General features: G+C 29.9%; 1 protein-coding gene across 2 annotated transcripts in view; it reads left to right on the plus strand.

The window, feature by feature from the left end:
• Window positions 1-24,706, plus strand: part of LOC115235427 — a 195,402-nt gene that overhangs the window by 80,178 nt on the left and 90,518 nt on the right. For both annotated transcript variants that reach the window (XM_029807223.1, XM_029807224.1), the window contains exon 4: window positions 23,378-23,525. In XM_029807223.1, coding sequence (XP_029663083.1) covers window positions 23,378-23,525 — 148 coding nt within the window. The remainder of the gene's footprint in view (window positions 1-23,377; window positions 23,526-24,706) is intronic.

The raw sequence follows: 24,706 nt of genomic DNA on the forward strand, positions 1-24,706 counted from the left end.
TAAATTTAACTCTTTTTAGAAATTTTTTTTTGAGTTATTAGATGTCCTGTAAGTTTTGCTATTATGCTTGCAAAGAAAATATAGTTTATCCTATATAAGGCATACTTGTGAGAAGTTTAAAAAACATTAGTTTAGTAAGTATAGTGTAGCTATAAGCTAGTGTAAAAGAGGAAGCGAAAGGAAATAGAATTGGAAAGTAAAGCGGATAAGAAGTAAAAGGACAGAGACAATATAGCGATGGGATGTAAGAGTAACTGCTTTCTAGCAACCATGACAGTTAGTAAAGTAAGATGAAGCGAGTCAGCTAGTGAATTTCTAATTTAAAATCCAATTCATCCTCTAATCTCATTCACCTGCCGTTACTGTAAATTTAGTACGGTGTTCACATTCATTCGTAAACATTCATATATAGCTCGTTAACTCGTGATTACGCGAATTCTTTTACATTAACAGAATGGTAAGGAATGCATTAGTTACAATTAGTTCATGCGACTTAAATTGTTTTTACACAAAAAAGTGTATAAACAACTCTATTTTATTGTGATGAATGTAAATAGATTTATGGGTATACAAATAGAGTACGTAATTAATAATGAAGATATATATATATATACATAATACAATTAGTTTTTGTATTTAAATTGGCCTAATTAAACAGTCGAATAGAACAAGTCAGTAATAATAAATGACACTATATAAGTTTAAAATTGTACAGTTTTTTTTTTTAGATATCTGCTTGAACATTTTTATTTTTAAGAATGAAAGAAAATAAAGTTACATTGCTATATATTGCTCTTTTTTAACTTAACGAATTAAATTTATATTTAATAAGAGACTGAAAATACATACATAAAACGATATAAAAAATGGTTTTCACTAAATTGCGTCATATAATAAAAGAGGCATTATTATACCTAAACATAGACAGAAAAAGGACAGCGTTCTGGGAGCAAATATAATAAAATCTATTTGCATGTTAGAAAGAAAGTGTGAGTAATAGGAAAAGTATGCGGAAATATGAGAAAAAGTGTATTCTCCTACTCCATATTTTTTTATTATATTTTATATGTCTAGTCTATAATTATTATGGGTAATCGCTATCGCGCACGTTCAAATTCGTCATTGCGATGGCGATGGAAAGATATTAATTGGATCGCGCCTGGACATTTTTCTGATTTATGCATTAGCCGTGCGTGACTAACGAGGCGTCTTAATGCACCTCGAACAGAGTAAGACGGTTTGGATCAACGCCAACGGTTACCCGGCTGGCTCGACTCGCATTACTTCGAGTGTCTTCTCGTCTTCCGGGTCTTCGTTATTCCGCCCATTTCAACCCTATCCGCAAGTTAAATAAACAGAATGAGATACATTTATATAACTGTTAAGTGAATCGCTTTACGTAGGGCAGATTATTGTATTCTGTAACACTTTTTCTCTATTTTGACTCTTCAGCGAGAATTACTATTATATTTAACATAAAATAACTACATATAAATTATTAACATTTATAAACATTATTAAGAGAGCTAAATGTTATATGGATTAATATCAAATCTATGTCATTGTAAAATCCAATTATAAATATTCTTGACATAGCCTCTGAATTAGTTAAATAATAAACACGTTAACAAAGAAGAATAGAAAAAAGAACAAAATTAATTGCTGATATTATTATAATAATTATAATGGAGAAAGAAAGAAAGAGAGAGAGAGAGGGGGGAGGAAGGTAGGGAGGGGAAAGAGAGAGAGAGAGAGAGAGAGAGAGAGAGAGAGAGAGAGAGAGAGAGAGAAAGAAAGAAAGAGAGAGAGAGGGGGGAGGAAGGTAGGGAGTGGAAAGAGAGAGAGAGAGAGAGAGAGAGAGAGCGAGTGCCAATAAATGTGACAATAAAATATTTTTCATCGATGAATTGTATTAACGGTAATAATATTGGTAATAGATATGCCAACGGCTTATTTAATTGTTATTATGGAATTATTATAAAATGTGATATTCGTTAGTTATATACATCGGAAAATATTGCAATATCTCATTTACCGTAAAGTTACAATTATCCTGGCTATTTATGTATAAATATAAACGAATGTAAATAGAATAATTATATATTTATTACGTGATATTTTAAAAGACATTAGTAACAATTCTTCATCATTTTTTTACATATCTTACATCTTTAATTATAAATATTTAATTTTAATCCGGCTGAAACAATCGATTATCCTTCCATATCAATCTTAATTCTTCTCGAAATCTCGTGAATCTCGCATTTTTGGCTTCAGAGAAAATCGTGTAGATTTACCTCGATTTTCTCTGATAGAAATTTACGTGTTCACGCTTCCTTCCCTTCCTCCATTTTTCTCCCCTTTTCCTTTCTCCCTTTCTTCTTTCATCTCTTTTCGTACTGACAATTACGTCGCAGCTACGTTACCCGTTTTCTCTCTCATACATTAAAGATGTCGCCGGTTTCCTGACAATACCTGCCAAGATTGCGTCATATGTTTCCGCGGCAGGAGAACGGCGTCGGAAGGCAATTTGAATTTTGCATTAAACATCAATGCGTATATTCCATGTGTTTGGATCGTGCAATTTCGTCTTTATTGGATACCGCCTGCTATTTTCGGTTTTGCAGTATCGAATGTCGTCGAAAGCCATTCTAAAAAAAGAATTAGGTCGATGAAGTGTGTCGGTTTGATTTTAAAACTGATTTAATTTATCAATATGAGGAAATTAAATTAATTATATATTTTATTTAGTATCGCTCTATACAATAATTATTATATTTTAGTATTATTATTATTTTAGAATGATTATAAACTCAATTAATCAATTATTTCTTTAATTTTAAAAACATTTTGCTTTTATAAAATTTCTAAATAAAATTGATAAAGTCAATAAAATTGTTTAGTTGATTAAATTGAGCTATTTTTTTTATTAAAATAAAATTTTGGCGCATGGATAAGATCTTTTTCTAGAAATTTTATGTTTTAACTGTAGAGTAGAGATGAATGAGACTAATTAACAACCAGCAACAAATTACATTCAGTGAGAACATAAGTCAAACTAATAACTATTACAGAGTACATGACGATGACATATATGAATTCAAGATATATAACTGTTCATTATTAATGATCATATTTAATGTAATAAGAAAAGCTGTGTGCTAAACATGATGCAAAAGATTATCTTTTTTGTTTTATTTTCTTGATATTTAATATGCCGAATGAAAGTCGATTAATTTACGCCAAGTGAAAATATCACACATGGGTAATAATTCGCACAATCCTAATTTCTCAATCGCGATCTATCGTCCGGCGAGGCATAAGAATGTGTCACTATTAGACTACTTGGCGTACTGCCTAAAGCGATTTAATCCTCTATTAACGATCTTATTTCTTCCATCTCTTCTCTTAAACATGCGACTTTTAATATGTTATCCGTAATAATTATAAAATATAAATGTTTGCAGAAATACCAGACTCGGAAAAAAATTTTTGAAAAAATTAACAAAAAATTTCAAAATTAAAATGATGAAATAAGTTATAATATTCAAGCATTGATATAAGATTTAGCTTAATTAACTATTGTATGCAAAGGAAATCTAGAGAATTTTATTATATGTTAAGAGTACATTTATCGCTTAAATGTCATTTTGTGATAGCATTTGAAAATTGCAAAATTTATTATTGTAATCTCTTACATTATATGTATAAAGATTTATTAAATTTAAAATTTTTGTTTGAATTGAAAATGCCCAATTGTCACTAATATAAATTTAGCAGATACGTAGAGTATAGTAATTTAGACTTTGCTTAATTCGGAACATTAAATTAAGATTTAATAAAGCTTATTATATGCGGATTTTACATTAAATCCTACAATATATATTTCAGAATATAAAAGAAAAATTCCAAAATATTTTAACATCTCTATTTGAGGAAAAATCTACTCCAAATTGATTAGATATAATATATTATTAAAATTATAGTCGCGAGTTGTGAGACACCCTATGTATAGACTTTATCTCGTTTCTAGTTATATGTGATGTATGCGCATGACGATGGTGCGAACAACATGTTTATTTAGTAATTGCAGATAAAGTGCCTGCAACTTGGTTGAAATAATTGGATTCCAATAGAGTCGTAAATCTGTATTCCATCGGTATGTACACGATTTTTTGACGTTTATTTTGGAATTGCTAATTAACAGCTGCAACAAAGTGTCGTTGCGACAACATTGCGATGAAGTTGCGACAAAGCGACCGTTGGAATTATGGGATCCGCGAGCGATTCCGCGCGAACGACTTGCTCGCGATTTCGTGAGTTAATGCAAACTGCAATATCGCCAGACAGACAATGTAGCGTTCGACAATATGCAATAACAAGTTCGCACTGCTAACGACCTCACGAGTTTCTCGAAAAGGGCCGACATGACGATGGCGTTGCCCTTTTGTTCCGTGCGGAATGTGGAAGTGGTTGGGGCGACGCGCATCTATTTTATTTTATTAAACAATTAATTGTTTAACAGTTTCGCATTTGAAAGCGATATGTAACCTCGAAGTCCAAATTAATCCGCTGTTTTGCCTTTTCGCGCGAGTTTTTCAGAATGGTCGACTCGGTTCTCTCATTATAGCAATCCATTGTTTAACGAATTATTTTTTTGAGCTAACAAGCAACGTTTTGAAATAATATTTCAAACATTAAACTATTCGCAGATAAAACGTGGGAAATATTTACATAAAAATAAATTGAATGATTTTGCGCTGCAGTAATTTTATTTATCTTCGAAAAGAGAAATTTCAGAAAATTAAAATAAATTCTTTTCTTATGATGATTGAGTATTATCATGTATTTAAAAATATTTGTATAATTGGATCATACTATTGCACTAAATAACTTCTTTTTTATATAGATGTGAATACTGACAGATAGTTTAATTAAATAATTATCTTGCATATATAAATAAGTGATATATATATGATGAACTTTCAATTTTGGGATATATATGTATATGATTAATGATTTATATTAATCTATTATTTAATTAATTGAGCGACTGACTAACTAATTGACCAATTGATTAGTTGACTGATTGTGACTGATTTACTAATTGACTGATTAATGTAACTTGCTGTATTGTATTATTTTCTTATATATATTTAAATTGTGGAGCAATAGAAATCGCGCGCATGAGTTTTTTTTATTATTCTAAATATTTATAATATTTTTGGAAAGAAAAGAATCTTACTTGTGCCACATGACACGCGCGCACACATGCATAAATATATTTACCTACACGCAGACATAACGTTTATTTGTCTTCCTATCCATGAATCATAAGTAATAATCAATACATATTCATCAAACGTGAAATTTAATTATTGATTTTGCATGCGTATAATATCCGTTGCGTATATATGTGTGTGTGTGTATATGTCTGCACAATTTAAAGATATAATTAATATTTTTTTTAAAAGAATGCTCCAAAAAAAAATTCCTTCTGTTCGTTTTTTATTACATATGTTATCGAACATTGATTACAAGAATGTCAGGCGATTCTAGAACACGCGACATATAAGGGAAGAGAGTATGTGCGCAGGTAGGGTTTAATTTTAGGCTATTCTACTTGAACGCATCCGAAAGCCGTGTCGCCATACAGTCGGTTTTATTGACATGAGTAAGAAGGTCATCCGGTAAAACCGCGTCTTTACTATGGTTAGCCTTGCAGATCAGCAATTCTATTTGATGATAACGTATAATTAAATATATGTTAATCAATCTACGTTGATATGAAACGCCGACTATTTTTCGACAATTAAATCCGGTAAACCTACAATTGAGTAATGGATGTTTAAATCCTATATTTTGGTAAAATCGCTTATCATCCATATTCAAAATTTTAATTTAGTCTTACTTTATCACACTATGTGTTTTTACTATAACAATTGTATGTACTATTGCAACTATATATCATTTTTACGTAATTTTTTTTGCACATATAGTTGCATCTTTCTTTCCCTTTGCGCGTACTTTCTCTTCTTGATTGTGATCCCGAATATTTAATAATGGTAATTCTCAGATCATTCGATAAAATTAATGGCTTTTGTCGAAAGGTTTTGCTGGATGTTGGAGATGCGGCTTTAATTTATGGATCATTAAATTCACGGATCCATCTATAGTGCAAACACTTGCTAAGGGTTTATGGGATTATGGATTACGAATCTAAAGATTTTATCTGTGATTTATGAATCGTATGCGTTTTGGATTTATAAACATAAACTATTTTGCATACAAGATGTCTTAATTCCGTTAATCATTGTTTAATAACAAATTCTAAACGTATTTATTAATATTATTGATGAATATTTAATTATTTATTAATTAATATTTACTATTGATATTACTAAAATAAAATATTATTATGGATATTATATTATGAAGCAAGATATTGCAATGATTCGCGCATTATCCCATTGCAAAATATCTCTATGGTTATTATTTTCAGACAATTTTAATTTTTTGCAGTTTTTAGAATCCGTATATAAAAGAAATTAGGAATGCTACACATGTATACGATAGTATATATAAAGATTATATATACATATAAAGATTTTTTTATTATTATATAAAAATGATTTTTCTTAGATAGAAATTTTATTTATTTACGAATGTTTAGTGGATTTTGTTGTTGGACGTCGTTGATGTTATCATAATAGTTATCTTCTGTTTCGGAATTTCAAAAAGAAAATAGAGTTATTGCTGAATGAATAATAATATAATATACAGTAATTGATCAAAGCGATCAACAAGTGGGGTATTTTCCCCTCACTTGTTGGAAAAGCTATTATAGTCATATTATATATAATATAATGTAGTGATGGAACAAATCTTTTTATACGCGTAGTAATTGATGAAGGCACACCAAAGTATACGAAAAACTTATTCAAAGCCGAAGCTTTATTTTTACAAGTTACAAAGATTAAATATTATATAAAATATATGAAATTGATGTTATAACACGTATAACATATTCAAGTAGATTAATATTTTTATTTTAGATTAAGGTTTTTAATTTTTATATGTGAGCCCGAATATATTAAGAAAACAGATATTGGAGGAAATTTAAGATTCGATTTCTTTTATTTTGAAAAAGACAAGTCGTTATCTGTGAATATATTATGTTAAATATGCATTGCACCTTGCAAGATGACCGAAAAACTAGTTTTTTTTTCTGTATTTATTATATCAAAAAATATCATATTGTTGTGTCATGCATATGTGCAATATAATAGAGGATTAACATTCAGATTAATTGTGGAATAAATTCTCGATTTAGTGTGTATCTCTCTCTCTCTATGTTAATATATATTATATAATAATGTCAATACTATAAACAGTGTATATATATAGAATATCCCAAAACTATTAGTTTTCTCATCGACCATTGATGGTAAACTCTGCGCCAAGTAAGAAGAATGGCTATTGTTTCAAAGTTGTGCTATTAATATCTTTCCAGTTGAAGGCAATAAAAAGTTTAAAGATTTTGTTCAATTAAACTGCAAGATTATATAAGAAAAAAACCTTGTCTTTTAGAAAAATTCAGGTAAATTTTTCTTTGATAGGAACTTAATTTTGAAGTAATAAGTACCGAGGTACTTAATGTTGAAAATTATAAAGTTACACACAAATACATATATACACAGCTTTTATATATATGATAAATAATTTTGTATTTGTATAATAATTTAAAAATTGTTATGAGTTGTTTTTCAGATAAAATGTCAATATTTATTTTTGGCATCCTATTTAATGCAATAACATATAGTTTATTGTTTGGTATTAGTAGAAACATCGTTATCACATGCGAGAGAAACCAGTGCAGTGGTGCGTTATATGTTCCATATGACAGTTTCGACAGCTCGTCGAATTCTAATATCCATATCCTCAGGTTATTTTGTAATAATTGTGTATATGATTATATATACAATTGTGTAAATAATTCACCCATGTACAAATGTATTAGTATGCCAAATTTAACGCGTTTAGTCGCAGAACTCTGACAAACAAAAAAATTAAAAAAGATATACATTGATTATCATTTAATATAAAAAAAATTCCGAGTTGTTTTTCCAAATTAATCTGTGATTAAACTACGTTATATTAGCAATATTTCTATTATTAACCAATAAATGTGTACAAATTGCAACTCGGGTTAAGATGCACCTGGCCAACTAACTCAACAAGCTTTTAGGAATTTTTACAAGTCAAATTAGAACAAGGTCTTTGTCTGCGTGAGTCATTCTATTTTGAATGTACGAAACAACTGTAACGTGGAATTGGATGCAATCCAATTTGGATTAAAATGATTTCAACGTATCTGCATATAGAATAATTATTTATGCGAACACAGTGTATGCGTTTAGCGATGAGTAATAACTAATAACTTGTACAAAAGGCGGAAAACAAAAGTGACGTAGGTAATACAAAATTTTCCAGAATAAATTGACTATATTTTAATGACACGGTTTTTGACATATATGTTATCGGTCTTTTTTATAAATTATTACGCGGAAATAATAACATTATTACATATGCTATTTTATATTATATCCAGACTCAAATGATTTGTAACAATAATATACAGAGCGTGTATCACATAATTTACGATTTTAAGAGTTTGATAACAAATTCTATAATAATTGCTACAAATTATGAATTTATCATGACTAGAGACATCATTAATGCAAGTTGAGATTTTTTTTTAACACTTTATGACTTTATTATTTTAATTTATATTATATTACCACTGATGATGTAACGATTATAAATGAATAACAGGCGCTTTCCGTAAATATATATTTATAATAAAATTCGAAAAGACACGCGTTTGTGTGCGTCTCATTAAGGAAGCTAAAAGCGTCAATATGGCATTAATTAGCAGTTCATCTTTATATTTAAGAGTTTCTCGTAAAAGAGAATAATCTAATAATCCTCGAAATTAATAAAAATAAATAAAATTGGAAAATTGAAAACATGTTTCTTTTAATGAATATAGGAATATTTAGATAAACGGAATAAATATATGATAAATTAGTATCACATATATCTATTTTTTTAGGATACTGCTACAAATAATTACATTTTTAAATAACATTTTAATACAATTTTCAAATGCATAATATAATATAGTAAAGTTTGTGGAATCAGAATATTTTGACTTTAGTTTTGTGCGCTTGATTCTTATTGATAAAAGCTTCAATATATATCCTGAATAAAATTTTTCTAAAAATAAAAGATTGGATGTGTGTGTGCTCAATATTTTTTTTTGTACACAATAATACACAACAATAACAATAACAGTAACATTATAAAATAATAAATATTGATACATATCTATGATAGTATTAGATTTAATCAGAAAGTTACATTAACTCGTCATGAAAATATTGGAATATCAATGAATAATTAGCAAAATGTGAATGCTCTCTCTTGACTCGCGAATCTCCGTCTTAATTAGTTTATTCATGTTTTTTTCGCAATTAACAGAATTATGAAAAGGTACGGAAAATATGGGATCCTTATGTATATAGCGACAAATATTTAATCATTAAGACGCTCTGTCTTTGTCGCAATTAATTACAAAGTTGGTCAAATCAATGATGTCTGTTGATTGGCTAGCATGCGAACATATATTTGTTTAAATAAACAGAACAGATTCCAGCATGCTGATTTCACACGCGGATTATCGTGATTATTGTACGGATGAAAACAGCTGATTAATGACGATACTGATCACGTAACTCACGGGATATTATTATTTTAATACATATTTAATAATGTAGAGAATATTATTGCAGATTATTTTTTGTTATAAAACAACAACAAATGTTCGCTATTCTCAGAAAAAAGGTTTACTTTCATAAATATAAAATTTATTTATTATTTGTTGTTACATTTATTATAAAGTTATTATGCATGTTTATATATAATTTCTGCGATAAATTAATTAAATTTAATAAAATTAAATGGATTCTTATTTATATTGCAATTCAGATTTAATTTATAGAGCAATGACATTTATTCATAAAATAAATTAAGTTTATATAAAATGAAAGCGCGGTAATATTTGAATATTAAAGTCTATGTCAATCTAAATAATCTCCAATGTGTATGATAAATTAATTGCAAAATTTTACACATTAATTTATTATTTAATTTATATCTAATTATTTTACACATGTGTTAGAGCGTATATTATTTTTAGCTGATAAATTTGCTGAGAAATAGAAAATTTAAGTTACAACGTGATAATAGTTCGATTGAAATTTGATTCATGTTGCGAGTAAAATTCATTTATTTAGTAAGATCACGGATACGAATGGTTGTCGCGGACGGAATCGTCAGGGGTTGCCGGGACGTTGCGAGTGTTGCAACGGCCGCAATCGAAACTGTAACTACGCGGAACTCCGTCACGGCAGCGGCAGATTTCGACGTGCGGCGTCCCGACGCGATTCGTCCCGTCACGCGTGGCATACGCGACAACTAACTTTAATCTATATATCAGAGCGTGATTTCGGTTCGCTCGCACTGTACCGCATCCGTCCGGGGACGGGAGGAAGGGGAGTCAACTTTACGAATAGATTCGAACTTTATTTTTTATTTTGAATCACTTATTCAATTATATGAAGTTGAATTCACGTACGTGGGACAAACTATAAGTATTCTTTGTAAATGTAAAATAAAGAATTTAAAGCTGGAGTCATTTTTATAAGAATAAATCACTATCGAGTAATGAACTTTTTTGAACATATTTTCCGAAGATATTATATTATGAAGCAAGATATTGCAATGATTCGCGCATTATCCCATTGCAAAATATCTCTATGGTTATTATTTTCAGACAATTTTAATTTTTTGCAGTTTTTAGAATCCGTATATAAAAGAAATTAGGAATGCTACACATGTATACGATAGTATATATAAAGATTATATATACATATAAAGATTTTTTTATTATTATATAAAAATGATTTTTCTTAGATAGAAATTTTATTTATTTACGAATGTTTAGTGGATTTTGTTGTTGGACGTCGTTGATGTTATCATAATAGTTATCTTCTGTTTCGGAATTTCAAAAAGAAAATAGAGTTATTGCTGAATGAATAATAATATAATATACAGTAATTGATCAAAGCGATCAACAAGTGGGGTATTTTCCCCTCACTTGTTGGAAAAGCTATTATAGTCATATTATATGTAATATAATGTAGTGATGGAACAAATCTTTTTATACGCGTAGTAATTGATGAAGGCACACCAAAGTATACGAAAAACTTATTCAAAGCCGAAGCTTTATTTTTACAAGTTACAAAGATTAAATATTATATAAAATATATGAAATTGATGTTATAACACGTATAACATATTCAAGTAGATTAATATTTTTATTTTAGATTAAGGTTTTTAATTTTTATATGTGAGCCCGAATATATTAAGAAAACAGATATTGGAGGAAATTTAAGATTCGATTTCTTTTATTTTGAAAAAAACAAGTCGTTATCTGTGAATATATTATGTTAAATATGCATTGCACCTTGCAAGATGACCGAAAAACTAGTTTTTTTTTCTGTATTTATTATATCAAAAAATATCATATTGTTGTGTCATGCATATGTGCAATATAATAGAGGATTAACATTCAGATTAATTGTGGAATAAATTCTCGATTTAGTGTGTATCTCTCTCTCTCTATGTTAATATATATTATATAATAATGTCAATACTATAAACAGTGTATATATATAGAATATCCCAAAACTATTAGTTTTCTCATCGACCATTGATGGTAAACTCTGCGCCAAGTAAGAAGAATGGCTATTGTTTCAAAGTTGTGCTATTAATATCTTTCCAGTTGAAGGCAATAAAAAGTTTAAAGATTTTGTTCAATTAAACTGCAAGATTATATAAGAAATATATATATTTATAATAATATACATGGAGTAATAAGTTTCCATAAAACTATTAACAAGATTGGTGATGAAATGTAATAGTTTCACATACCCTGTACACTTAAAGAAATATTTACCTACAAATTGGATTGAAATAGCTTGAAGCAACTGAGCGAGTATCTTATTAATTAAATTAATTGCATGCACTGTAATATAATGAAGTAAAGCAAAAGCGTATGTATATAATAGTAAATAACAGAAGTGTAATAAAATTTCTTTATAAAAATCACTTTTTGAGAGAAACTAAAAATATTAATTATAATAAATAAGAATTTCTATAAAAAACAGAGCTATTTGATATGATTGGTCCATTTAGCCATGGGAGAGTAAGTAGAAATCTACGAGTGACATCATACCGTGCGACTGTGTTATCTCAGAATTTTTTGACACCATCCGCGTGAAAAGTGGTGCAAAATTCCAGCATTCCACGTTATTGAAAAATCTGATCGTTTCCGTAATCGAACAAGCCTCGTTGCCTGCTCGATGTCCATTCCACCGACTGATTCCGATTTAATTGAGCCAACCGTAGCCAATTTGGCAAGATGCTTCGCGCCGCATTATAGCTCGCGTTAATCGGATGAAGTCTGCGGTCTCTCTACGAAGGATATCAGGATGGTACGAAATGTCTTGAGATCTCCCAAGAGATCTCGGCCCCTCTCGCCGTCTCTCACCCTTTCTCGCCCTCTCTCGCCCTCTCTCGCCCTCTATCGCCCTTACCCTGCCGTCCTCCGCCACGCAAGTATTTGACTTTCAAATGGCGGCCGCTGTACTCCGTTATAACCAGGCCGCTCCATTTCGAGAAGCAATTCCGGCGGCTGACGAATGGCCGACTCTCGAATGGACCAACGATAACTCGATTCGGACGCGAGCCGTGCGAATTGTGCCGCGGTGGCGGCGGTGGTTCCGTAAAAATGACGCCTCCGAAGAAGGTCATTTTGGATTTTGATAAGGATTATTGCCGACGCAAATAGCATTACTTGTACCGTAATAAAAAAATAGATTTGGAATAATCGCCAGTGTATTTATATTTATAGAACGAATCGTAATAAATCAGGCTATCACCTTAAGTGTTTATTACTACTAGATGAATACTCTTTGCTTTAATATATCGTATTTAGAGACTAATATTTAATAATGAGAGAATTAAAAGATTTTAACAATTTGTTGAAAAATAATTTTAATCTCATTATACACAGTAAAAAAATAACTATAAAAAAATTAAAATTGAAATTAAAGTTTGATGAATATTTATGGTTATGTATGAAACAGTATTGTCAAAATATTATTTTTGCATATTAGATAGAATTGCAGCAATGTTTAAATGGAAATTTGGCAGACAAAGGTAAAAGCTTATTGATATTTTTATCAAATTTTGTTTTGAATGAAAAATTTGTTTATACATTTTACTGTTTCGAAAATTTCCAGCATTTATACAACGAATATCATGTAGAATCAGATTTGACTAAAAGTATACTTGATTTATTTATGTATTATTTTTAACTATTGATTAGATTTCTTATTTACATTTAATTTCAAATATAGAAAATATTTTACTTTAATATTATTTAATAATTTAATGTAAAAAGTTAAACTTATACATATCTATATAAATTTTGAAAATTATCATTGGTATTAAACATATATAGTGCGAGAAAATATAAAACCATATATTGGTTTTACTGCCATGCGAAAAGAGAAAGTCAGAGCGAAGGAAGTTTGATTACGATTGCAAAAAAACGAATCACAAGTTTCATGCATTTTTATTTATATTTGTATAGATGTTATTACATAAATTTCAACTTTGCAAGTATCTCTAGCACTCGATTTTTTTGTTTTTTAATTAATCGTTAGATCAGATATCTTTTGATCCATGAATTATTTTTGTTAGTAAATTTCTAAATTTTTGAGTATTTATATAATTATAAACTAGCTTTGTAATAATCAGAGTAATTCCGTAACATGCAATATTTATTTCTATTTATTTATTAGAACATTCTGTTTAGAACATTCTATTGCTTTCAAGCAGCAATAAGATTTTGCAACAAAACGATTTAGATCTTTGAGAAAGGATTTGATTGCTTGAGCTAAACAGATCTATTATCCGTTTGGCTATTAATATAAAACAATTCTAGCGATACTTTCATGCCTAAACGAAAACCATAAATTTCATGTCGGAAAAGAAAAACGCGCCGATAAATAATGCATCCTTTCACCGACCAGCCGGCCAGCCGACCATTTTCTAATTCTCCCCTCCTTTCCATCGTTTCAGTATCCACCGCGAATATTGGATTCCTCGTTCCCCTTTACCATCAAACACGTCGAACACGTTTTTTCCGCCGGTTCCTTAATCAAACGGAAATTACCCGCGCGAAGTTGTCACCGGATACTCGCATTCACGAATTCGAGAAAAAGTTTAAATCGGAATGCGCCAAATCGAATCACGTTCATCCCCCAGCCCTCCGTCGCCTCGGAAACAAAGTGCCGACTAGCCATAGGGATGGTGAGGTAACAGAGAGAGGGTTGAAAAAGGGAAGATTGCTCTTAAAACGTGGAATCAATTACGCGAGGATTCCGATTGGTATTAAAGCCTTTTCCTAATGTCGGATGTGCAAACGTGTCGCTTGCCTAACCCTTTGTAGACACGAAGATTACATCGCGCAGAAACGATCTGACGAGTTCTTAATTTATTGTAATTTTTGGTATTCGTTACGGGAGATTTCTTGAATTCGCATATGCACACATCTTCTATGAAAAATTTGAGATCTACAGATGGCTGAATTGACGGATTTTATGCGAAGTAAAAAATTAATAGAGAGATATACAGAAGAGGGAACGGTGGAAAATGAGCTGACGATACATCAATCGCACTGGAATTTTGTAGGAATCGACTTTTGGAGGTCGGCGGAGATTCGAGTGGGATCGATTAATCGAGTTACGCGAGCCGGAAACGGAAGAGGAAAGTTTCCTTGGCAAAATTCAATTTGGAAATTAAAGGATTCGCAAGCGGAACGAATCGAGGAAGTTTCCTTTTTTCGGGGAAGGGAATGAGAGAGGATTTCTCGTCTTTGTTTCTCGTTAAGTCGCTTAAATTCACACGCGACGAAAAGTTTTGCTTAGTCGACGATTCTCGATGGGTGACGTCAATTTTTTAAAGAATATATAACAGACTTCAAAAAAAGTAATGAGTAAAATAAAATATGCTAGAGCTTTAGTATTATTTTTCTAAATTGAAATAATTGGCATAATTATATGCAAAGTCGTGTGAGACAAGATGTTATAAAAGTTTCAACTTATACTTGTTTTCAAGTTTTCTACTGATATCTTTTATCTCCTTGCCTTGTGGATAATAGATTAAGAAATAATTGCAAAAACTGTAGAGAGAAAAACGTTGTTAATTATATTTTGTGAGATTTTCTAGATTGTATATTATTAACGAAACATTATATATAACGCGATACTTCGGAAAATACAATATCTAGACATTGTTTGTATTCCTTTACCTCTGTGTTTAACGTTCCGTTATTTATTACTTTTAGAGTTTCAAACTTAGAAATGTGGAAACTTGAAATAGAGGGTTTGGGGGAAGGCGATAATTGGCGCAATTACGTTGGCGCGGACACTATCAGGTGGATGATGAAAGGGACGAGAGGGATGAAAGGGACGAAAGGGCTGGATTGTATATTGCGACGCGAAGAAATCGAATTACCGTGGTAAAACCATCCTAATGCATTCGCCCGTCACGGAATTCCGCGCGCTTGTTCGCTCGTGCGAATTATTAGTGCACATTTGCAACGCGAAATCAAATATTTAAGAAATATATATTTCAGTAATATATTAATTGTAAATATAACCCCTTTTAAACAAATATGGAAATTAAATTAGATATTTCATGTGATATGCAAGGTACATGCAAGAACAAGCTTAAAATGAACAGAAAATAAATTATTAGACTAATATCTTTAAGCGATCTAGTGATACTTTTAAGGAATATAATTTAAGGAATAATAAAAGTTCAATTTTTTAAAACTTGGCTAATTTATATATTTTATTTCAGTTTTTACTAATATTACGTATCTAGATATAATATTATATTGGATATTATACTGGATGATATATCAGACATCTAATTTATAATATTATTCTAACAATTTATGTTTATTATACACGATTGTATTCTTGATTCACATGTGATATATTATTAAATAAGCAATTATAATACAAAACAGAATTGTAAAAGTCCCTTTGCCGCGAGCAGAGATGATTTGATGTTACCAAGATATATCTCACTTTTTGCGTAAACGCGTTCTCTTCCAAGACAATGCATTTTAGAGCGGTCCGCACAATTCGGCCTGCAATTCGGCGCATCGGGATGCAGCTGGGTACGTGTTAGTGATCACTTTACGAGCCGACGTGATTGCAATCATCCTCCTTTCGCGGACCGGTACCGCTCTCGGGAATCCCTGAGTGAACTTTTAATAATTCACTCGCAGCCGAATGCAAGCGTAGTAGCGAAAGCAGGAGAAGGGAAATGGTGAATGCTGCATTTGCTTGAAAAAAATTAGATCTTAAGCGGCATACGCGTGAGTAGAATCCTTGAGCGGATTGTCCTAAGCAGTAGAAGAGTATAGGAGAACAGATTCAGGAGATGTTAGTTTTGGCAAATATTCTCTGTATACAGAGTCTTAAGATAATTATGATTAATTTTATGGGATTTTCTGTATATATAATAAAAATGTTTGTATTTATGTATATATACGTAATAAATTGTTCTTTATCTTAATATACATACAAAAAACTAGACTTTTCACAAATATTTTGAAGAAGAAAATTGTTCAAAAGACTAGACAAGTAGGTATAAACATAAGAAATTGAGATTATATAAAAAGTAAGAATTTATTATTTGTTGTCAGTCTTACAATTTAGCGTTTACGAAAAACGTTCCTTTATTTTTAGTTTCCCTTATTACTCACAAATTTTTACTTCTAAGGGTGATATAACATTTGTCGACGAGTTTGTTTGTAACGTAGCGATTGGTTATCGAATAGAAAATTTTTAGAGTTTTTATTCAGATTTTAGAATCATCTATCTGAAAACCAATTGGTCCGTCCGACAAATATTTTGTCGTATGAATGTAATATCAGCCTAATTCTGTATAATAACAATAAAAGAGATAAGAGAAAGGACGGTTTTCCGGTTTTTGGATCGCCATTGCTGCGGGATACGAGTAGAATTATCAAGCGGACTTTGGCGGTTCTTTATAAGCTTCTTAATTTGCATCGTAAAGTTTACGATGCCGGTCGTCGCCGCGCGACGGGAAGGAGAATTGAATTTACGTTGCCTCCCTCGCAATTAACATTGCGTCGTGAGTTCGAGATTACATCGAAAGTCGAAACGAGACTCAAGGCAATCCTCCAAGGTCGTTCGGGGATAATTAGATTTCGCTGTGTGATCTTGAGTAACGATATAGTTTTGCGTACTACAATCGTCTCACTCAAAAATCTCTTCATATATTTCTCTTTTGTTCTTTATTGTTTTTTTTTTTTTTGATAAAAATAATGATAGAACAGCTACATATAAAATATAGAAATAATTCTAAAATATTCGATATTACTCGAAACTTTTTAATTTTTATCTAAAATATTTTTTATTTTTTTATCATTAAAATTTCTTGTTATTGAGATAATTTTGATCACACATTTACATGGATCAATAAAAATGAGACATTTTTTCTATAAAGCAAATTTTTCTATATAAAGTGCTCCATCTCCTCTGTTTTATATTAATTTTACTATCCATGGTACTATATTAAATTTATTAGATAATAGCTATGATAATTTTGTGTAAAATAATGTTTTAATCTTTGTAACAGTTTCGTAAATTTTTTGATAAATGTTTTTATGATTTTTTTATAACAGTATCGATATTATTATTGTATTATTACGCATTCATTATAGATCAAATGTTTCGGTGAATAAGTTATATGCATTGTTTCTGATTCTAACAATGTAATCAATTATTGATTACACAGTATTGTGTCACACTTAGCACAATATACGTGTACGTTTTGTGTAGTATAATCAGGACGTCATTACTAATTAATGTATTAAATCTATTTTAGATCTATAATATAGAGGACTCTCGATCTATAATTTTACGTGCCACATAATAGAAAATATTTACACGAATAGAAAATTATGTCTATTATTTTATTTTTTGTAATATTATTGATGAGATCTCGTCATATGAGAGATACTTTGATGTAAATTACAACAAATAGTTTGACTTTAGAATGAGGTTGTCTTCAAATATCAAATGAATATAGATAGAGGACGTTAAATGCTATTAAATCAAATTGTGCAATGTAAACGCACTTCTGTATTATATATTCAGCGCAGTACAGACAGAAGGGGAAGAGGGAACAGCAACATATCATATAAAATATGTATTTTAACTGGGTGTTACACGGATACGTTGTATAGTATGTGGTAATACTGGATTAACCTAGTCGAGTTGAAAATATTAAGCACATGAGAGAAGAGAGAGAGAGAGAGAGAGAAACAAACCTCTATATTTTTTATGGAAGAGATTTCTCTATTATCAGAGATTAGGCTTATCGTAATAATTGATATATAAATTTGTAATAATATATTACAGATTAATTATTATATATTAATGTGTATAATTCTCTAATACAGATTGTGCATATATATAATTATATATACAAATTTTAGATTATCAAAGAAAGAGTAATATAATTAATAAAAAAATTAATGTAATAAATCTATTTTAGATCTATAATATAGAGGACTCTCGATCTATAATTTTACGTGCCACATAATAGAAAATATTTACACGAATAGAAAATTATGTCTATTATTTTATTTTTTTTAATATTATTGATGAGATCTCGTCATATGAGAGATACTTTGATGTAAATTACAACAAATAGTTTGACTTTAGAATGAGGTTGTCTTCAAATATCAAATGAATATAGATAGAGGACGTTAAATGCTATTAAATCAAATTGTGCAATGTAAACGCACTTCTGTATTATATATTCAGCGCAGTACAGACAGAAGGGGAAGAGGGAACAGCAACATATCATATAAAATATGTATTTTAACTGGGTGTTACACGGATACGTTGTATAGTATGTGGTAATACTGGATTAACCTAGTCGAGTTGAAAATATTAAGCACATGAGAGAAGAGAGAGAGAGAGAGAGAAACAAACCTCTATCGTTTTTATGGAAGAGATTTCTCTATTATCAGAGATTAGGCATATCGTAATAATTGATATATAAATTTGTAATAATATATTACAGATTAATTATTATATATTAATGTGTATAATTCTCTAATACAGATTGTGCATATATATAATTATATATACAAATTTTAGATTATCAAAGAAAGAGTAATATAATTAATAAAAAAATTTGAAAAACACTATTGTTCCATATAAATATTTATTTTTTAATTTGTGAATTAAAATCAAAATTCTTTATCAATTATATTAAAATTCTAAGAATGGAGTTTTAACTTTTTACAAAGAAGAAGAGAGATTTAGTTTTCCTTTTTATTTTATAAATCTTATCGTGTATAGATAATATATATTTTATTGGCAATTTCATAGATCTTATTTTGTTATTATTTGAAAGTTAAAGCTGTTTTGTATGCATTCTTTTCTGCAAATGATTTCTCGAATCTCTTTCATACACAATCTTTTCTCTCTCTGATTTTCTCCCTTTCTCTTTCAACGTATCTTCTTCATTCTCACTCGTGTGATTCACTTCTATGGTAAATATTTGCACAACTTTTATCTTTCTTCACATTTGCTCGTGTCTTGCCACGAGTAGCTCAAAGTAAACACACATAATTGTTTACTTGCACCTTCCTCAGAAATTTAGGATCTTCCGCTCGTCAATTTTCCTAATTAGCGCTAATTATTGAAGGGCGTGCATGCGGAAAGTTGTGAGCGCGAGCAATTTCGCGTACTTGAATATAGAATTCACAGGATAGTATATCAAGGAAGACCTAAAATTTTGCATGATTATATAAGACTATCACAATGTTGTAAACATTGTAAAACTAACTTTCAATTAACTTACCATTTATTCGAGATATTTGATTTTTAATAATTAAATTATATAGAGTTATTATTTGCTATTTTGGGCTAACTTTGATTATTGAGCTTGTTATAATAACGGTTTATTAGTATGAAATGGCGTTGCGTTAACCACAGAGCGCAAGACAGCATTGATTATATGGAGAACTGAATACAATCGAAAACCTCAATCATTCGATTTAATCGAATTAATCTAAAATGCAAATGTGTCTATCATCGGTTATTGAAATATTCTGATTTTAAACAGATTTTCGAAAAAAGCAGTATAATGACGTTTAGATTATATATTAAATTTTGTAATGCTGTTAAAATTCAAAACTTGACGATATGATCTTTATGAACAATTTAAAAAAAATTTTTTAATCTTTAATTGTCGGATTTCAAAAACATAGTCAGTTCTAATACTACAATCTTATGTCTGCAGAATACAGTGTCTTTAGATATGTAAAGAGCGGAAGAAGTTGAAACCACTTGGAAATCCGCAAGAGAGAAAATTATCGAGACGGCCAAACTTTGACGGTCCGTAGGATGGAATTATGTGACAGTTTCTGCAGCTTTTGTTTCGTTTCTTACATAAATTATGGATAATCCCTTTAATTCTTCCTTTCCAAAACTTATGACGCGGGAGGCGTGAATTGATTTTAATATATTAATGATAACTATAAGCTTAGTCTATGATAATAACAATTTTATAGTGAATTTATACATACAATAAAGATATAAAATAAATACGTATAAAAAATGGAATTAATAAAATAAAAAACAGTCTGAGAAATAATAATAATTAATTTTGTGTATTGTGTGCGTAATATAAATATGTAGTATTCTATAAATAAATATTGCATCAGTTAAATATTTGATAATGAATCGTAACTAAAAATTATTAAATTATTAAAAATTGTTAAATAATTAATTGTGAATTATTAAATGATAGATTTCTATGGAGGAATAACAATAATGTTAGTAAAATTGATTAGTCTTGTGTCTAATAATACTGTATAATATATTTTTATTTTTCCAAAAATAAAAAATTAAATTTTGTAGATGATAAAGTAAAAATATGTGGTCAATTATTTTTATCAATTTTATTTTATTATGATTTGTGCGGAGAGCGATAAAAGAGTTGCATAGTATTTCAGGTCACTGAAACCAAAATAAAACGGAGGTAAAAGATAATTAATGGATTTTCTGTAAAATGGCTTTAATAATTACTTCAATAAAATATATAGGATGGTAAATATCTACATAAAATGGAACTATATAAAAAGAGAACGATTTTTAAAATTATTTAAAAGTAGGAAAAAGAAAAAATAAAAAAACATACATTATTATAGTTTCGAAGTCATAATTTTAACGTGTGATGTTAACTTGAGAAAATATGTTTTTGTGATCACTTGTCTAAGAAATACGTAAGAACAATTAACGTTTCGAATAGTGGGCATACCTTAAGGATGGCTCACGCCATAAATAACGGCCGACGTGCTAGCTAAATTCTAGTCCGACCCAACTAGAACGTAATTAGAAATTCGCCGCGAGAATCATTGCCAAGTACCAAGCTGATTGGAATTTTATAGCGCGCTACAAATTTAAATAACCCCAATTTCTTTAAAACGAAACAATCAATATTTGTTCAAAGCATTGTCAATTCTTTCATCGTATAATAATTATACAAATAATGAGTTTTAATTTAATTTCGGAATAATCAATATACAACTTTTATCCATCTGTAATTTGAGAAGAATGCCTTTACAAACTTATATTTATATGACATTGTTTCACTAAAATCATTACTGAAAATCATTTGTTAAGTTTGGCCAGATATTTTAGGAATATTTTATTTGAATTGGATTAATAGCCATTATTGCGGGGCTCACTTTTGCGTCGTAAAATCGAAGAGGAAACGAAGACGATTCTTCGTCGATTACATCCATTGACGATCCGATTACTAATTTTGACGTGTAAGCCAATATTTATCCCAAACTCTAGGCCATCCCACCGTATAACTGTCGATATTTATAGAGAACAACTCTTTAATACCGGCGCCGTACCGGTGTCAATCGCCGTTCCGATATACCCGTGAAATCGATAACACCATTCTTCGTTTATCGGTGATGCGAGTTTTTTGATGATCTCCCGATAAACTTTTCTCTCGCAAAGCAATCAAAGTTACAAATTGGATTTGTATGACGAGCGACGCAAACAAGCGTAATATGAAAATAATGTGAAGTATTAAAGAAATGGTTAAATAAGAGATTCATAAGGCCACAAACCATGATAAGTTTGATAAAAAAATTTTAATTATTATTATCAGTAATATTAATGCTGTTTAATCTCTTAAGCAATGCGTTAAATAACGTATAATGCTTTTGTTTTTGTATCATTCAGTTTTTCATAAGTCGAATTTAACGCGGTTATTTTAAAGTCCTCTGCGGTAAAATGATATATAACACACATGTATTATTAATTTAACAAATTAAATTTATGTGGATATGTATATATAAAATGTGTAACGTTATCTCACAATTAAATTTTTGGCTTAAGAGATCGTTTAATTGTTTGATGCGGATGAATTTGTTTTAAACATGTTGTTCGATTAAAATAAAAATATGTAACTGAAAAATGCAAAGAAAAATAAAACAAATAACCAGTAGTAATGACTATGATGATCATCCAAATGATACGCGAGCGTGTAGATACATAGCTTTCTAGTATCAAAGGAAAATTCGCGATCGCTAATTGGCGCGTCGTGGATTAATTAACGCCTCGCAATCCCATTGTGCAACAGTTCGTTTTCTACTTTCGTGAAATAACGCATAAAACTAACGAGATCGTTAGCGACAACTGGCATTTTCGCAGAATTAATCGATCTTGCGCCGATTAATTGAATTAATCCGTCATTTCCCTTTTCATATTCTAAATTTATTCTTTTTTTTTATTAAAAATTGAAAATTGAATAAATCTGTATTAAATTAATAATTTTAGATATCCGCGAGATTAACTTTTATCACAGAGATAATACTTTTTTTATTCAAATAAATATTTTCTGGAAGTTATATATCTTTCAGTAGACTTTCTTTAAGCGTGCATCTTTTTACTGTATTAAAAATAAAGATGGTTTTTAAAGTAATCCTTCGCACGAATTTGTAAAAAATTTATTTTGATTATTTTTTACATTTTTTATATTATTATTATTTAAAACTGCAAGAGGAAACTACCACTTGAAATTTCTTTCCTCTCTGTTTCAGGCGATGAAGATGAGCAAAGTGGGCAACCAAACCAATTCGCAGGACCCACAGGCGGTGAATTCACGCGTTTTCGTCGGAAATCTGAATACATTTCAATGCAGCAAAACCGATGTAGAACGAATGTTTCAGCGCTATGGCCGTCTGGCTGGTGAGTATATTACAAAAATTGTACTTTGTAAAAATATTTTAAACTGCTGAAAGAAAAACGTTAAAAATTAAACTGTCAAAAAGCTTTATGTATTTAAAAATCTGTTCCAAAAATATGATTGGCGAGTTGAATATGTTGAAAAACAGAAAGTTAGAAAATAGGTTGTACAGAAATGTAGCTAAACAGTGTGAATTTCTAAAAACGCTTGTCAAAAATAATTTTTAAAATATAAAAAAAAAGAAAAGTAAAATATCTTTAATATATGATAGATTGCTAAAAATAGAAGCCTTAAAAATCTGCTGCATAGAAACGGGCAATTGAAAAAAAAAAAACAAAAAATTTATATACGATTTATGTTATACGATCTATTATTTTGGAAGAATTTAGAAAATCATTATATTCACACATATTTCTAGAATTAACATTATACATACCAACAAAAGGAAGATTCGATTGTTGTGCAAAAACTTTAACTAAGTTATTAAAATCTATACTTTTATTTCACTTTTTTAGAATTAAATTATGTATATATTGAAATATATAGCAAATCTGAATCTAGATGGGCAGTTTTTCTGATTTAATTTATCTTATTCACAATCTTAATTCAAGTTTATATCAAAATCTCGTGGAAATATTTCGTGGTCAGGCAATTTCACGGAGTAGCAACTTTTTTTCGATCCTTTCGCGCACAAACGTTTATCCTGCAAACTATGAAATCGATTTCGTTGCAAAAGACAGCAATATTAATAAGAATAAGATAGCAATATAAGAAAGATGAAAAGTGATTGTTGAAACGAGAGAATCGTTTGATCATTTCCGAATTTGTTCTCTATTCTTTCGGAGATTCCCGGTAAATCGAATCGCGTGAGAAATCGGCGGCCTGATAACATTCGATAATTCGCGATCGAATAACTTATTATCCAGCGCGGAAAAATTGCATCAGGAAGAATGGCGGAAGGGGCAGCGGGACTTCTGGAAAATGGGATCCCGGTAACGCAATTTGTGCCACGGCGACTTGACCTTCGATAGCTCGAATTGGATATCCGTCGGTCTCCAGTTTCAGGAAGAATGGCAGCGGGACTTCTGGAAAATGGGATCCCGGTAACGCAATTTGTGCCACGGCGACTTGACCTTCGATAGCTCGAATTGGACGAATTGGAGTCTCCAGTTTCAGGAAGAGC

This window comes from Formica exsecta, unplaced genomic scaffold (genome assembly GCF_003651465.1).
Source record: "Formica exsecta isolate Colony F162 unplaced genomic scaffold, ASM365146v1 scaffold222, whole genome shotgun sequence".
NCBI lineage: Eukaryota > Metazoa > Arthropoda > Insecta > Hymenoptera > Formicidae > Formica > Formica exsecta.